The sequence below is a fragment of the Ambystoma mexicanum genome, chromosome 7q (genome assembly GCF_040938575.1).
Source record: "Ambystoma mexicanum isolate Mex_15411 chromosome 7q, UKY_AmexF1_1, whole genome shotgun sequence".
In the NCBI taxonomy this organism is placed as follows: domain Eukaryota; kingdom Metazoa; phylum Chordata; class Amphibia; order Caudata; family Ambystomatidae; genus Ambystoma; species Ambystoma mexicanum.
This window is the reverse complement of record NC_090941.1, coordinates 789302513-789320485: the sequence shown is the minus strand read 5'-3', so window position 1 is coordinate 789320485 and position 17973 is coordinate 789302513. Positions and strand designations below refer to the sequence as shown.

The 17973-nt window shown below is 46.4% G+C and overlaps 1 protein-coding gene across 3 annotated transcripts in view; it reads left to right on the top strand.

Moving 5' to 3' along the window:
• DYNC2H1 (dynein cytoplasmic 2 heavy chain 1) overlaps positions 1-17973 on the top strand; it is a 3314293-nt gene that overhangs the window by 768923 nt on the left and 2527397 nt on the right. For all 3 annotated transcript variants that reach the window (XM_069639013.1, XM_069639012.1, XM_069639011.1), the window contains exon 19: positions 15293-15408. In XM_069639013.1, the coding sequence (XP_069495114.1) occupies positions 15293-15408 (116 nt within the window). The remainder of the gene's footprint in view (positions 1-15292; positions 15409-17973) is intronic.

The window sequence follows — 17973 nt, the reverse complement described above, 5'->3', positions numbered from 1 at the left end:
GTTTCTGACGATCCACACCTGAGTGAGAATTCTGATTATTTAAATCCCCTTACAGTGCAGACGGAGAGAAGCAGTAGGAGTAGTTGTCAGACCGTGTATGCCGCAGAAGCAGAGAAAGGAAGACACTGGTACCAACGCCGCGTGTGAAGCGAATAATGGTGCTAAGAGTCTCATAGGAGGGCGAAGCCTGAACTGCAGTGGTTCTGCAGCGGGAAGCGGTGCTGTGACAGGGCCCTGCTGGAGTGCGAAGCTCTCCACAACCTGTGCCCTGCTCCGGTGTCTGCCGAGCACTGGGGAACATGAGGATCAATGCAGGCTCCAGTTGTGAAAGGTGCGGATCACAGGAATACAACCAGAGCTATTGGAAGCTCCAAACCCGACGACCAAAGAAGAAGTTGCAGCAGCAGTGGATTAAAAGGACGTGCAGGAAGAAACTAGTGAGTTGGCCTTTGATAGGTGACTCTGGGTCACTTCGTAGTAAACGGCTTGCTACTTATAATCATTTTGAATACTGAATTAATGAAAAGGTATTTTCGGCACAGTACTCGTATTTAGAAGAAGCAAGAGAAAAACGTTTGTAACTATTACTACCCAACTAAAGAGGGGGCAATATTTAAGAAAGATTGTAACCAGCATTACACAAGCAAGGGGGGTAATATTGAACTAAGACTATAACCATCTTGGAAAAAGTGAAGAGCAGGCAATATTTTTTTTAATCAAACAATTTTATTGATTTTCCACATACATTATAAACCATACATTTATGATGAACTCTCTTTGTGCCCCCCAACTCCTCTTGCGCCTTGGCCATCAGTAAACCAGACTTGAACTCCGAGTTACCAGCAGTGTTGAGCAATGTTCCGTTGGTGTTTTGCTGTTTCGCACTTTACTCACAGGTGTGTATACAGGACTAGGCAATAGCCCAGTCAGTAAAAGTCTTCCCATTTTTGCCATATTTTACTTGCTTTGTCAGGGCAACCTCTTGCGGTGTACACCTGGTGTTCCATTGCTGCGCATATGTCCACATCCGTGACCCACTGGTCGAAACTGGGAGTGACTTCCGAGCCCCATAGCTGTGCAATGTTCCTTCGAAGTACTGTCGTGGCAGTTGATGGAAATAATTTTTCGTATCTTGACATATCACTCTCGTCCTCCACCCCCAGCAATAGCTGCTTTGGTTCTCTTGATATTGTTTTGCCCATGACCCTAGCTAGTTCGTTGCAACATGCCTGCCAATATTGTTGTATGTGGTCGCAGTCCCATAAAATGTGAAAGAAAGTGCCTTCCTTGTGTTTACAGCGCAAGCACCGTGAGTCTGAGACTTTACCCCACCAGAAGAGGGCCACTCTCGGGTAGTAAGTTCGGTGGAGGATCCTAAACTGGACGAGCCGGAGTTTGGATGAGCTGGCGGCCTCCCTCGGGTACATCAGTGCAGCAATCCAGTCTTCTGGTTGTAGTGCTCCTATATCCCGTTCCCATTTGGCCACAAGGCTAACTAATTCCTTTGTGGCAAAGGAGGTGATCGCATTGTACATGGTTGAGGTGACTTTGTGTTTGATCTGCTCCGGGATTATGCTGCGTCCCATCGGGGTGTAATCAGACATATTGTTCATGTCCGGGAGATGGGTTCATAGTGTGTGTTTTATTTGAGTGTAGTGGTATTGTTCTGTTGGTGGGAGAGAGAATTCGGACTGTAGAGTTTCGAATGTGGCCATCTTGCCAGCCTGTATGATGTCTTTGATCCTCGTTACCCTGTGTGTTACCCAGGCGGGCCATCTAGGGAGCTTGTTAATTTCTGGGAGGCATCTGTTGTTCCACAGTGGATGCTCAAGTGTCAGTTTCGTGTCCCAATCCATGTACGTATGTGTCTCTACCCAGATTCGTGACAGGTGCGCTAGCATGGACGGGGGAGCTGCCCTGTTCATGTTGCGGTTTAGGAGTTCGATGGTGGGCAGTCCCTTGCTGGTGTTTATTGCTCTGATGTGTGGCAGTGTTGCGTCCCCATGTAGCATGTCTTTCACGACTGCCATCTGGCTGGACCAGTAGTATGCTTGTAATCTCGGCAGTCCAATTCCTCCCTCCCAGATGGACCTTTGGAGTGTGGCAAGTGCTATACGCGGGAGACCACCGCACCATAACAGTTTCCGGAGGGTGCGGTCGATTGTCTGGAACTCAAGTATTGGTATATATAGGGGAGCATTCTGTAGAATGTACAGGAAGCGGGGCAGGGCAATCATTTTGAAAAGGGCCGCTCTGCCCAGTAGAGTTAGCAGTAGAGAGGCCCAGTGACGCGTGTCCTCTACGAATCTCATTGTAATGGGATGTAAATTTGCCGGCATGTAGTCTGTGAGACTATTTTTGATCTGTATGCCTAGGTACTTGAATCGCGTTGTTTCAACTTGGTATGGGCAGTTTAGAGGGGTTATGTTGGGAATAATATAGATTTGGCCCAGTTGACGCTTAGTCCACTGAAGGCCCCATACCACTGTAACAAGTATGTGATTGCGGGACATGAGTTGACCGGATCCTTCCGGAAGATTAATAGGTCTGCATACAGTGAAACCCTGTCCTCCCATGTATCTGACCATCGGAAGCCCTCCCAGAGCTCCGACTTCCTCAGCAGCGTTGCGAGGGGTTCTATGGCTAATGCAAAAATCATGGCTGATGAGGGACAGCCTTGCCTCGTGCACCTCCCTAGGGTGAAGGGTTCTGACCACCAGCCATTGACTCTAGTTCTCGCCCTTGGACAATTGTACAGGAGTTTTACCCATGTCATGAACTGGTGACCAAATCCCATACGGTGCATTATTTCCCATATGGCCTCCCAATGCACCGAGTCGAAGGCTTTTTCAAATTCGATGGCGAGCAATGCCAACGGACCCTGGAGTCGACAGCTCTTTCTAAGGCTGAGTGTAATCTGTATAGGTTCATTCGGGTTGACCTCTGTGGCATGAAGCTGCATTGGTCTGAGTGGATCAGGGATGAGATGACCGATTGCAGTCGGTCGGCTAATACCTTCGTGAGGATTTTTGTTTCGCCATTTATGAGGGAGATGGGTCTGTACGACCCGCAGTTTTCAGGGGGGTTTGTCTGCCTTGGTTAGCACTATTATGGTGGCTTCTCTGAGGTCCGGTGATAGGGAACCCAGGTCTCGCGCGTTCTGGTACATAAGCAGTAGGTGTGGGGCAATCTCATTTGCCCCTATCTTCTGCCATAGTTCTGTTGGGAAGCCATTCGGGCCGGGGGATTTCCCGGATTGGAGTCCCGACATGGCTGCTATTACTTCCTCTTCGGGATCTCCTTGTCCAGAAGTGTCTGATGCTCTGTGGTGAGGGTGGGGAGGGTGATTTTATCCATTATTGATTTGTCTATGGGGGTGGAGGGTGCTCTGTATAGGTTAGCATAGTATGTGGCGAAGCCTTCCGCTATATCTCTGTCCGCTGTTAGTGGGTCAGAGTCAAAATTACTGAGTCGTCTAACATGGTTGTGCCCTTCGTCCCTGCGTTCTAACCATGCCAGCATTTTGCCAGCTTTATCCCCAGTCTCATAGACTCTAGCGCGTAGAGCTCTATGCTCTTCTCTGGCATTGTCCAGGGCTATGTTTTGGAGGCGTTTCTGCGCCAATATTAGTGCCTGGTGTGTTTCGGGCGTGGCCTGCGACAAGTGAGCCTCTTCTGTGCGTTTGACCTGCTGTTCGGCTTCTTGCAACGTGGCAAGATGCTCTTTCTTGTGCGCAGTTGTCCAAGAATTGATGTCGCCCCTTAGCACTGTTTTATAGGCTTCACACAGGATTCACGGGTCGGCTACGGTCCCTGTATTTAGTTCAAAGTATGTTTTGGTGGTATCTTGGTTCTTTTGTACCAGTTCCGGGAATCCCAGGTAATAATTATTTAAGCGCCAGCATGGGGGGGGGGTGGGAATTTGGTCTGAAGGTGCTGATTTCTAATACCAGAGGGGAATGGTCAGAGATTCCTCTGGGGAGTAGATACGCTTTGCATATTTTATGTGTCTATAGATGGTATGAAGAAGTAGTCTAGCCTCGAGTGAGGCGTGGGCCCCAGAGTGGTAGGAGTATTCTCTACGGTCCGGGTGCACTGTGCGCCAAGCATCCTGCAGTCCTAGGGTGCTTATGAATGTGGCCAGTTTTGTATTTCTGGCGGGGTTTCTACCTCGTAGATGCGTTCGGTCCAATTCTACGTTCATGACCTTGTTGAAGTCGCCTCCCATCACCATGACTTCTGATGTGTCCCGAGTGATCAGGGGGGAGATGTCAGTGAGCAGCGCGGGTAGCAGGGTTGGCGGCGCATAGACTGCTAGAAGTGAAATAGATTGTTCCCATAGTGTCCCTGTTATGTACGTGTATCTGCCCCTCATGTCCTGGGTTACAGTAGTTAGATGGAGGGGGAGTTTTTTGTTAATAAGTATTAGTACGCCGCGGGAGCCTTGGTGAAGCTAGCATGGATTGCCGTTCGATAGTTTGTGCATTTGAAGAAAGGGCAGTTTGTGCCTGCTAGGTGCATCTCAGTCAAGAATGCTATGTCTAGCATGTGCCTATTCAGAAGTTGAACAACTAGGCCCTGCTTGATCCTGTTACCTAGCCCATTCACATACCAAGTCAGGAACCGAAGGTTCCTAGTGGTAGCGTTACATTTGGCCATGCTACGGTGGGGCGGAGGTGTTGGGGGTTGCAGCATTTATGATGAGGTGCCTTTGTGTCCTACCGCTGTATTAGGCCATTGGTTCTGAATATATCTGGTGTTCCTGCTGAGTAAAGAATATTCAGGTGTTGTCATTACGCCTGTGAATTCTAGTGTGTGCCGTGGTTGATTGATCTCTAAAATGCCTAACTGGGTTATTCTCTGTGTCCGCTGCCTTGTGACATGCCTACCCTCCCTCTATCCTTCCCTGTACGTCCCCCCACCCCCCAACTAGAAGCACCTGTAGCCCGAACTGTGCACCAACCGGGTGCATAACTTGAAACTCAAACATTCTTGGAGGTAGCGGGGAGCTTACACCAACCGCGAGTGAGTTACTGTCTTCCTATGGCGGCCGCCAGTGCGTGGTCCCCTTACTTCTGCGATGTACTTGGGAGAGGAGTCCTTGCTGTAGCCCTCATCCGGTCCCTTCTCCACCTGGGCTGTCTTGTGACAATGCAGGGTGGTCGTAGACCAGTGGGTTTTGCTGTGGCGTAGGGTCAGCCTTGCCCAGCATCTGCCTCAGGGGACCTCTTGGGGATCTTTGGTGTTCCGGCGTGTTTAGGATTTGGCTTTCCATCCAATCCCAGGCTTCTTTTGGTGAGTGGAACAAATCGGTGGATCCTTCATGGTGCACTTTGAGTAGCGCTGGGAAGAACAGCATATTTCATCGAGAGGTATTGCAGTTTCTTCTTGACTGAGTCGAAGGATTGACAAGCCTTCTGGACCTCCCTGGTGTAGTCCGGATAAAATCCGACCCGATGGCCGTTTTATGTGATGGGACCAGTGGCGCAGGCCATCTGAAGGATTGTGTCTCTTTCCCGGTAGTTCATGAGTTTTGCAATTATTGTTCGTGGCTGTGCACCGGGGATGGGCCGTCCGGTTGGAACTCTGTGGGTACGTTCAATGGAAAAAAACATAGAGAATTATTTTGGTGCGAATACGTCAGCAATCCAGTCTTCCAGGAAGATCTCGACGCTGGGGCCCTCTTCTCTTTCAGGAATTCCGAGAATCCAAATATTGTTTTTCCTCGCACGCCCCTCGCTATCTTCAGCTCTGTTTTCAAGTTGTGTTACTTTCTGGGTTATGGTGGCAAGCTGTTTGCTCATCCGTCCTATGGTGTCTTCCGAGTTGGAGATCCTCTGTTCTGTTTCTCCCACCCTCGAGGACAGGTTGAGAAGGTCCTGCCATAGAAAGGACACCTGTGTAGTTAGGCACCCTATTTTCCCCTCTGGGACGTCCGCGACTCCTTGATGGCATTCATGACATCAGTCAGCGAGATGTTGAGTTCATCCTCGCCTGTCCCCTCCTTTTTCGGCAGTTGTGGTTAGGGGGCCCTGGAGGGGCCCAATCGTAAAGAGTTCTATCTTACTCTGGAGGGTCTTTCTTTTGGCTTTGTTTTTTCCCATTGCGTTGCCCGGTGCAATGAGTGGTGTGACATTGATCGATTGTGTTTCTTGACCGTGTAGACCCTTCTGTGACAGTGGTCGTTCCTTAGGGTTGACCTGATGCATTGGGTCGGAATGGTTAGTTTGTCTCCTGGTGAGACCCGGCGTCGAGGGCTATGCGTGTGTTATGCGTGTGTTATGCATTTTTGATGCCGGCCTGCGCTGTGACGGTGGCACCACCAGGTCCTATAGTCGCTCAGGTACCAGTAAGGCTTCCCCCAGCTACTCAAGTGTAGGGCACTCACCCCGAGTCTGCCAGCTGTGCAGAGTTGGGCGTTGTGCGCAATGTGGGTGCAGTCCGCAGCATCAGAGGATGACTACTGGTGTACACGTGTGTGGGTGGTGGTCGCAGCAGTGTGATCAGAGTCTCAGAGGAGGTGTCTGCGATGCCAGTGCCAGGTGGGCTTTCTCTGCGGTGGTCGATACTGTGGCCTCCCAGCTCAAGCGGGTCCAGTGGATTTGGGGCTTCATAGCTAACACCCTGTTGTCATTAGGCAGGTCGTGGGGCAATTTGGGTGAGCGTTGGTGTAGCTCCGGGCAGGAGGTGGGTCACGAGTCGCACAGGAGCCAGTGTCTCAGAGGTGTAGTCGCACCAGGGGACTCTCTGGTGTGGTGTGCTCATCACTTGCCTTGAGGGGAGGGGAGGGGTGTAGTGATCCCGGGTCAGGAACTTATGTTTTTGAAATAGCCCCCAGAGCCTGTTCTGTTGTGCGCGCTGCGTGTGTGCCCATCACATGGGGCTGTTCACCCTGTTGGGTTTCTGGTCTGGGGCGCTGGGGATCCGCCTTGCATTGGAGAAGGTCAACAGAGGTACTGCCCTGCTACCGGTCCCTTTGTGGCCTATTTCCAGCACCAGCACCGTGGAGGAAGAGGGAAGTCCAGTGCTCCTCCTCGCTGTGGGTTCAGAGTGATGCAGTTGCGTGTGCTGGTCCTGCTCTGGTTAGGCAGACTTATTCGGGGAGAGGGGCGCCCCTGGTCGTGGCTGCCCTGCATCCCGTGTAAGTGTCCTCCGTGGGGGGGGGGCCTCTGCCATCGTTCCAGGGGGATGCCTATGCATTGGGGGCGCATATGGCGCCTCTCACCTTAGTCTGCTTGCGTGTGCGGTCGCCGGACCCCGTGTCTGGTCCGTCGCAGGAGTCGAGCGGGTGGAAGGGATCACAGGTGGCACCAGTGGCTGTCGCGGGCGTAGTGTCAGGGTGCATCCGCTTCGCCCAGCCGATCGCGCCGCAGCAGCACGTTCTCCGCCTCTGCTCCGGATTCCAACTAGTGGTCCTGTGGGTTGTGGTGGTTTGGGGACGGGCAGGCAGTTTGCCTCTTCGCGCCGGCCAGTATGGCGGCCGACACTCCGCTGGTGGCCTTCGGCTTGTTAAGTACTTCTCAGGCCGTGATTCGCCTCAGGAATGCAGCGTGTGTTGCCCAGACGGTACCGCCTCAGTCTCGTCTTGGTTCGGTGCTGGGTAGATGTCTAGGGGCAAGGATATCTCAGGATATTTGCAGCGGCCGCCGCGATCCGATGCAACAAGGTCTTCATGCGCAGTCAAGAGCGGGCAATATTGAATCAAGACTAGAAACACCATTGCCAAAGTCAAGATATGGCAATATATGCACCAGATCACAACCAATATTGCCCAAGCAAAACCATTGTGAATAACCAGAGAAACAGCCTTCTCGAAGAGAGAAACTTGAATAAGAGACATTACCAGCAATTACCTGGTGTTATAGTAGAAACTCAGAAGTGGCAGGAGAGAACAGAGAAGCCCAGCTAGGGGAAAGTTTGAAGGGGGCAGGGGGGACGTAACCTTACATTGCCCGTGGCAAACCAGTAAGTGGAAAAAACAGCTTCCATAGGTGTTGTATTCTTATGGAAGAAATTGTGAATCTCAATTTTGTTGAAAGTTAAACGCTTTGCTGATGTTTGAAGTAAGCCTCACCACAAGGTACTGGTAGTAGAGTTAGGAGTTTTATGCTAGCAGGTGAGCACCCCATGAAAGGGAATATTAGTGGTAATCCTGATAGTTTAGTAGACAAGGAAGAAGATATTGAAGTTTTGCATTGTGGTGAAAGGTTGTGATGGAAAGAAAGTGGCAAGGCCACTGATATGTTTAATGAACTGTGTTAAAACCATCCTGACGAAAACCTTGTTTATACAGAATAAACGTGAAGTAGTTTTCTTTTCAGGGAGGAGAAGATATATTGTAATATTCACGGAAAAAGTGAAGACAAAGACTTTTGGTTTGACCAACAAGAACTTGTGTAAAACATTATTCTGAAGAGTGATGAACCTTTTTTAATCACATTGCCAAGTGAAATCCTCAAGGAGGAAAGGAACTGTGTGTTTGAAACAAGATTTGACTAATGAAAGGAACTTTTCCCTTGAATCAGAACTGGAAAATTTAAACAAACTTTACTAATTGTAACTTTGAATTGGTTAAGTCCTGCCTTAATCCTGGGGAAGGGGAATCGACCCAGGTTACAAGAATATCTGCGTATAGAGTTTGTTTTGAATAGAACTGTTATTTTGTTGAATTTGAACTGGCCGTGTGATACCTATGTGATTTATGTTGTATGTACTAGTGTGAGGGACAGATCCCTTTCTAGAGTGTTTTCCTTCAGCTTTAGTTTCATAGGTAGGAAAATTCTCATTAGATTTGGGAAAGTGAGGCATTTATTACCCCATATAAGTTAATACAATGGCTACTTGTGAAAAATCTATATCCAGTTGTCCGCCTCGCATTTCTGAGCCCTCACAATACTACCACATTTCCATTGCTATCAAGCATCTGAATTCCCTGGGATTAGTAATGCATAGATGCTACTATCAGTGCAAAGTCCTCCATTTTCTGCCTGAAATCCGCTAAAAGAGTATTTTCCTAGTGCATTGCGTTAGTTTTGGCACAGCTCAGGAACTTTGTGATCGTTCTTTACCCTTAAATCAACGATTGGCAATTCAAAAGTAATCCCTATGCAAAAAAGCAACAATATTTCAACACCACGATTCAACTTCTTGCCATTTTAGGTCTTTAGGTCTGCAGGTCCACCTTTTTCAATTCAGTGTAAAAATATGTGATCTATGTCTTGAAGAGCTGTCTTAAATACAAGGGAATGATCAGTGGGTCCTTCAGAGGAGAGACTGTTTTCTCTGGCATGTGTGCCACCTCTCAAACAGTTCCTTGTTTTTCTGCGAGACGAATCTCTCAAGATTCCATGACATCCTATGTTTTTATTATAGAATTTCATTTTATGGGGTTCTTTTAACTCTGTGAGTACCCTAAAATAGTCGCTCATTTTCCCTCACCTAACAAAAAAGGCCAAAGGACAGGGTGAAAAATGCATAGCACAGTCATTTTAAGTATACTCTAAATGGCAGTCTGTGTTGTATGCAGTAAAAAGGAAAACACAGTTGAAATAGGTCTGTTGCCACCAGCCCATCTTGAACCCATTATAAAAGTAACAAAAATGTTACTAAAAGAAAAAGAAACGGGGGCACAAGTACCCTAGAAGCCCCTCCTTGTAAGGTAGTCTGTGCTGCATAATAAACCTAATGGAATCTGACCATTATGTTCTAAGGCGCCTCAGCAGTTTGACTCTTTTCCAGGTAGTTCATCTGACTCTTCGGCAAAGGCTTGAGGACCAGAAGGATACCTCTACCATTGCTTGGCCAAAGAGCTTAAAAGCTCCCCTAGGCAATCCAGATCTGAGGCCATAGAGGCTTTCTTGAGCGGCACTCGTTTGAAGGAGCAGATTTGCTCTGATGACTACCAGAGACTCCATCTGAGTACTTGAAACCTCTCGAGCAAGGACTTGTTGCTCGCTCGCTGAGATCTCTTCCACCAGCGCAGGTGTCGGTGAACATGTGTGTAGTGGAGACACACCACACCAGCCCACACAAAATGGCAGCCAGGCGTGACGCAGATTTAGAATCACTAGACCTTTCTTCCTCAGATTCTTCCCCATCAGAAACAGCAGCAGGACCACAATCATGCCACGCTAAAGATTTTGCGTGCAAAGAACTAGTCTTCTTTTGGTTTAATTCTTCATCAGTGGATGAATGAAAAAGATCTGAGGCATTGAATGGGATATCTAATATGCGATCTTGAACATCTTGGGTGAATCGAGTGGAACGCATCCAGGCACAGTATCTCATAGTAGCCACTATGCACATCCCACAGATAGTTGCATCCTATATGATGTATTGTGCATTCCAGAAGGTCTTGGTCAACTTGTTAGGCCTCTGCTAGACCTGATTTTGAATTCTGACAGTCTTTCTTGAGGAATGTCAGGCAAAGAAATTGCTATTTCCCCTCAGAGGCGCTGGTTGGCTGTCGCCAATAAGGTGTCTGCATTTGCTTGCCTCAAATGTAATGCTTAAATTGTGTTAATATTTTGGCCATAAGCTTCTAAAACTGGCGTCTTTGGACAATAGCAATGATGAAGTGGACCAGGTTGTCCATGAGGAAGGCTTACCATATTAGGGATCTGCCACTAACACAAGGGAAAGTGGTTGTTGATCTAGAAAAAGTGGAGGTAAAACCGAGGGCAGTTGTCAATATCTGTCCTCATTTCTGGATCTGCATACTGTGATGAATCCAGTCATCATGGATTCCCTGGTGGGAACCTCCTCCTAGCCAGGGGATTGCAGCCGCTACCTGATCCTGACCCTGGGGGAGGCTATATGAGGGAGGATCATATGGGAGGAGATGACTACCAGGAAGATGCCTTGACTTCGTTGGATGAGGCACAGTATACACCCCCCACCCTTTTCCCATGAGGAAGACCCTTTGACACCTAAGACCCAAATGGCCTCTTGTCAACTAACTGTTCCCCCTTGTAAAGGAAGTCAAGAAACCTTTTCTTTACACTATTCTGATCAGGCCCCTACTTCTGAGTCAAACACCCACAACTCACACAACACCTTTTGTTTCTAATTTGTCTAAGTGAAACCTCTGGGAAAAACCATTTAAGAGTTAAAAGTCCAACGACATTCATGGATTCCAACTCCCATAACCACTGGGATGAGGGAGTTTGTGCAAAGTGATGCGTGATAAAAGTACCACATGCAGACTAGTTGTTTTTTCAATCCTTTAGTATGTGGGACATTTACAGATGGCAACCACCTCTATGGGAGCGAGCAGTGCAGGAGAGGACGTTAAACCCCATCCTGATGCTCATAAACGCATGATGCTAGAAAGATGGGGCAGGCGGAGGAACCCTGCTTGCGAGCAAGAAGGGCCGTGGAGATGCTAGGAGCCATGCAGGAGCTCTTGGATGTACGGCCGCTCAAAGAAATAATGCTCTCCTGTCTGGGCAGAAAAGGAAAGCTGGCATGTGACCGCAGAGCTGTGCAAGACGCTGGAAGAACGTCTGCACACTCCAAAGTGGAAAGCGGGTGAAGGAACCACACTGCAAAGGTGTGAGCAGAGTCAGAGATGCTTGAAGAAACCAGTGAGTGTCGGTAAAGCAGCAGGGGGCCCTGGGGTGTTGCGACAAGCATGCCATCAAGTGTTTGAATGGTACAAGATTTCTGATTCAGGAAATACCACAAGTTTGTTTGAATGCAATGAAGGCAAAGTATGAATTCAACAGCCAATAAGAAGAATGTTTGAATGCAGACAAGGCAAAGTATAAAGCCAACCCCAATTAAATACAGATGCATGAGATGCCAATGTGGGGGAAGAAGTTTGAGCTTAGCAAAGGTTACCATAGACTGATATACCTAGCGCCTTTCAGTTCGCAAAGAACTGTGAAACACATAAGTCCTGGCAGGCGAGTGTACCAGGCAGCTGAATTTGTATGAAGATACCTGGCAGGGAGTACACCAGGTGATCTGAAAAGTTATAAAGAATTACTACAGAAAGATTGTTACAGAATGTATTGTTTCAAACAAGTACTCTGAGTCCAGTAAAGACACAAAGAAACTGCTAACTAAAGAGAAATGTGTGTCATCCTGTTCAAGAATCCAGGGGAAGGGGACCATCCGCTGGATCCAAGGATCTATAGTTTGGAGAACATTTTAATTGGAATCATTTTGATACTTTTGGTTTTGAACACTTGCTAACATCAAGATTAAGTCATTTCCTTGCACCATTTGTAGTCTTGTTTGTAGTGTGAGGATCAGGATTGGACTTTTTGGACACAGAGATGGCTTTCCAGTTACTGACAGAGACAGATCCTTAGTTTTTTGGTTTCTAGGTAGGGAAGATCCTCTTTAGAGCAAGGACAGAGAGGTGTTTTCCCAACCCATTTTTATTTAATAAATGTCTTTAACCAAAAACATAACAACTTTGTGTCCGCCTTTTATTTCTGACCCCTCACAATACTAACCTGTGTGATTCTCAGTGGGAGGAGAAGTTACCAGGAATTCTGTAATGTTATACGTATGTTCATGAACTGACCTTGCTGATAATTGCAAATACTCCTCTTTATCTGTGCTATAGTGATCTTGAGCTAGCCAAATCTCCAAGATTGGGAGCATCTGTAAGCTTCCCCAACATGGGATCCGAGATCATTGTTTGTATGAGAGGCTTTGCCAATGGCGATTGATGAAGCTGCATTTGTTGTTTCTGAGGAGGTATCTGCAGCAGAGGAGGAGGTACCTGTGCATCGGAGGTGGATGCATTGGCAGAGCCATGGACTTTGGTGGAGTTGCTGTGGACCATGAATCTGAATACCTTAGTGCCAACGATAAAGTAAGATATGCAGTGCACCATGAGGTTTAAATTGAAGACACTAGGATTTAACCCATAATTCAGCCACCACTAACATGTGTTTGATTACTAATTAAGATCCTATGATGTATTTAATGTGGTTACTGTCTGACTCTTCTGAATTTGAGTGTTAGGGAGAATTCTCATAAATGGTTGATTTACGTTACCTACTGAGTCCCTCAGCAGCTTTGCTGGGTTTCTAGGATTCATTTTTTTCACCTGGTAAGAGTGTGAGCCTTTTCTCCCACTCTTACATGTGTTTTGCTATGTGTGTTTCTACTATGTGTGATCTTGGGCACTGGAGCCTCACCTACTTCAGGGCACTACATTTTTCATATGTGTTACACAGCACCTTCAGTGCAGTGACACAGGGTTGTCTTTTAGACTTCCCACCAACTCAATTTTCTGGGGCTGACTACAGTCCCCCAGAAAAGGGTAAAGTTGTCATTAACTTTACCTTAGTCACTTTAAACCACAGACCCAGTACACCCCATCTTCCATGAAGTATTGGAAAGGGTTAATTCTTATCCCTTTTTGTCTGTGCCTCTTGGGGCATTGTTTCACTCCCTTTACGTTAAGACTTGGCTGGTGGCAGTGGTATCTACCCTAAAGTTTCTACCGCGATTATCTTATATAAACGTGGTCATGTTTTAGGCTATTATATTAGCCTCAAACATAAACCCGCTTGACCAAATACATTTTATTTTGGCTCTGACTGGGTTTATTCGCCATTTCTTTTTGTTAAAATCTTTCTCGTGTTTTACTCTGCGCGCCAAACCAGGTTTGGTCCCTTTGTTCATCGCTTTTTCGCAGGCTTCCACACAGAATCCCTCCTTTAGGTGCCGGAGAGTCTAGGTCGGCAGGATGTGAGGGAGGGGTTTTAGGACCCCTGCCATGGGTTCCCTTGGTAACCCAAGTCGCACTCTTGTCTGATTGGCTAAGGGGACTGGCCTTGCCAGGCCAGCCACCCTGCTGTGTGATTGACAGCCAGGCAGTATGAATGGGGGAAAACTGCATAAGAAGGTGGTCTCTGGGACTGGAAGAGCAGAGTACCACTGGAACGAAAGAACCAATGAGGAACTGAAAGAAGAGGACCCCTACAACGACTGAGACACCCGGTGAAGCCCTGCTGCAGTTCTGAATCTCCAGAATCCGACGACAGAGAAGATCCTCCAGGAAACGTCTTCCCTTGAGCTGGTGGGATCAACCAGTTCACCTAAACTGCAAACCAGGACCCCTCCTGTGGTCGAATTCGCTGTACAGAGCTACAGTGGGCCGGATAGCCATGAAGGTCGGACCCTGCTTGGGTTTTAAAGAGCGCACATTTTATTTGTTGTTTGGCGCTGCTGCTGGTTTCTTCCCTAGGTAGTGCAGGACCCTCCAGTCTTCCTACTTCTGATCAGTCCGACAGTCGCTTCAGGAACCATGAGCCTGCAGGAACTACCAGGAACGTCTGCCTCAGCTACAGCCCCCTCTCCGTTTTAAGGTACTGTGCAAATCCGGTTGTGCATTTTGGTTAGCCGCAGTGAAAGTGTTTGAAATATTTCTCCATTCCGAGGGCTTGTCCTTCTCTTCTCTTTGAACTAACTTTTCTACCAACCAACCTCGTCCGGAAACCGTGCCACGAACTTTACAGCAAACTACCCTGAACTGTATTATCTTGAGCAAAAGACTTTTGAACCATTGACTTTGGCCCTAAGCCTTTTCTATCTGATTTTATCATTCTAGTCTCTCTTGTTCGCTTGCCCTGAGTACGTACTTGTTGGTGTGGATTCTTTTCTGTTAACTTTTGTCTTTCCCCCCCTTTTAAATTGCTCGAGTGCCATTTTGCTCCCACTTAATTTTGTGAGCTTAACTTGTCTGGAATTTATGGGAAGTTGTGTGGTGTATTAAGAGTGTGATTTTTTTAAAACTGCTTAGAAGAGTGAACTGTTATACAACTGAAGAGTGAAATAAATATATATTCTTTTATTTGAAAACCTTGAGTCAGTGTTTCCCTGAATCATAGTAATTGCTGTCCTTTGTGTAACTATTTGATACTGCTCACTTACTCTTGAGATAAGTCTGGCTGCTCTGCTACTGCTACCACATTAACTGTGTAGTACAGGCTTGTTCCAAAGGTGACATTGTACTGTCACTTGTAGTCTTAATTGTGTTTGGTGTTCCCAAAGGGTACTGCATATAATTCTGCCTAACATTGAACACCACAAATAATGTTTGGGTTGTAGTATTGGGAGAATATACATTCAACGTTCAGAAGAGGTATTTAAAATGGTGAGCAGTATGTGCCTGATTGCGGGATGGCGGGGGGCTCAATCTGACCAGTTAGCAAGATAAGAATATGGGCTTAAGTTAATATGGAAACTATTTGCACGTGGTAATATGGCCACCAATATATGTATATCTTGCCAACTTGGCTTTTAATCCACTCACTTATGTATTTCAGCACTATTAAGGTGGATTGCATCACAGTTAATTGTAACCCTGTTAAGACTGTGATTGACGATCTTATTCAGAAGTTGTTTGATGCCCTTCTCGCATCATTGAAGAAATCCATCCAAGGTAAGCCAATGATTGTTACAACCCCCACACCTTCAAATACCATATATTCTTAAATGTATTGCATGCTTGTAATATAATTCCTAGAGAAAATTAGAAATGGCAAATTGAGTAATTGTAGCGATAACAAACATTGGCATGTACTGAGTAGTTTCTAGTTGAGGAACATGACGTGATCTTCTGTAAACCATTCCAACTTCAGCAACCACATTTGCTGCTCAGTACTTTATGTATTATATTGTTTTAATGGATTGCAACCTCCCACAGATTCATCACCTTTGATATTCATCATGCGGCAGCTGTTCTTTGGAAAAATGTTCAACCTACAGTGTTCCGTGTTGAATATAGTCTATACCCTCTAATCCTGCAATTAATTAATTCCACTAATCTTTGATATTTTGTCTCCAGCGCCAGCTGTCTCCAGAAACCTTTTTGCCACAAGGGGGTGCAGCTGTGCATCGACTATGCCCGGCAACGGTACGAGACCCACACCTGCCATGCTGTCGGCTCAGTCTATTTGGGACCGCCAGTACCCTGGCCTCTGTAGAGCACAGATAGCTGGTATTGCCTCTGCAGTGGTCCTTATAAGGCCCAGGGGGCAAAGCCTCTATGAAATAAGGTCTTCAGGCATGCTACCTGGGTAGGGAGGACAATGTTCCTGTTTGTCGAGGAGTGGCATAAGATCTTTTCTGATCTTTGAGTAGAGGTTGGGACTTGTCTTTCCCAAATCTCACTACCATGCATTAGCGCTTGCATGCCTTCCGGTTTGAGCACTCTAAGTCAATATCAATTACTCATTTGGCGATAAATTCATCAATCAAAGTTGACCCAAGGCAGAATGTGTTAACCCATAATTATCACCAAATAACACACGCAGATCCATAAACCAGGAACTCGACAGCATAACTCTTGTGTTGTAAAGATAAACGTTGTGAGGCAAGGAACCCGAATACCAGAGCAGTTATTTTAAGTGAAAGTGAATTGTCATTTAGTCCCAAACTAAACATATCCACCCCATTGATTGTTCACCGGCAGATCATGTCACCTATTTGCTTTACTTACTTGACTTTGGTTTGGTGTTCAACTCACTCAAAGTCCACCTTGATGCTCTTACAGCATATTCTACATCACAATACAAGGTATCGTGGTGGGAAGTTCCAGTGGTTAAGGCTTTTATGGAGGCAGTTAAACACATTTATCCACCAGTTGCAGATCCAGCATCAGGCCGGAATTTAGATACAGTTTTGCTCATGGTAATGGGTCCATGCACCTAACTACTTTTAACTTACTAACATGTAAAGTTTTTTTTTCTTTTCTTGTGGCTATCTAGTCAATTCGTAGAGTAAGCTAGATTCAGGCACTCCACGTAGACACATCCTTTGTGGCCATTCACAAGAACAAGGTTGTTTTCAGAACACAGCTGTGCTTTTCAATGATGTTTTTATCTATAAATTCTGAGTCAATCATTCTATAAAGCTGCCATCCTTTGTCTCTTCTCCTCAAATGTGGCCGTAAAAAGAATTACACACATTAGACATCCCGTGACCAGTGATGTTCTACATGGACAAAATAAAGTCCCTGCATAAGAGTAGCCAATTCTTTGTTTCTTTTGGTGCAGGTCAAAAGGGGGACCCTGTAACCAAAACCACTGTTGCATGATGGATCGTGCACCGTGAAGAATGTTACGAACTAGTGCGCAAACCGTTCCCCTTCTGTCAAACGGCATACTCCTCAAGCGGTACAATGACCACATAAGTTTACATTGCAAATGTTCCTCTGGATGCCACTTGCAGAGTGCAGTTAATTAATTTACAGAACATTACTGTGTATATACACAAAATTGAGCAGATTCTCAAGTGGGCAAAACTATTTTTAAAACTCTTATTTACCACTTTTTCTTAACCACACCCTCCACCTTCTTCAGGTACTGCTCACTAGTTTATGCAAATCATGTGCATTTAAACAGAGGCGCAAGTCTCAGTAGGTTTTACTTACCCAGCAATAGTCTTTCTGTGACTTGCATTTGTTTAGAGTCACATGTGTACCTCCCCCCCGCCCCCATGCTCCTCTCATGGGATCTGCACAACACAGATGACATGGAGCAACACAGGTTTGAATCCCAGCTCAGCGTTTAGAAACCTCTTTGGCATTAAGAGCGTTAGAAAAAAAACTATTCTAATTATAATTCAGAAAAAAAAACAATCTGAGGACGTCGTCTTGCGTGGCAAAATGTCGGGGGGGTGTATATGTATATGTGTGTTAGACAGGTATGGTAGACAGGCATGGTATCAAGAGAGACACTGACTCAAAGGTAACAGTTTGAAAACCTTTAGTTATAAGCTTTGTTGGGTTGGTGGAATGCCTAACTGGTCCTAGCTCTAAAGGGGTGGTTCCCTCAACTGATGATTCTAAGGGCCGTCTATGTCCATAAATCCAAAACCAAAGTCCGTCTGTGTCTAAACCTATGCTTGCCCTCACTCTTAGGCAACATGTGTTCAGGGATCTTCTTAAAGAGAAAATGGTGGTTAAAAAGGAAATGTAAATCACAACTGGTTTCTGGTAGTCTTA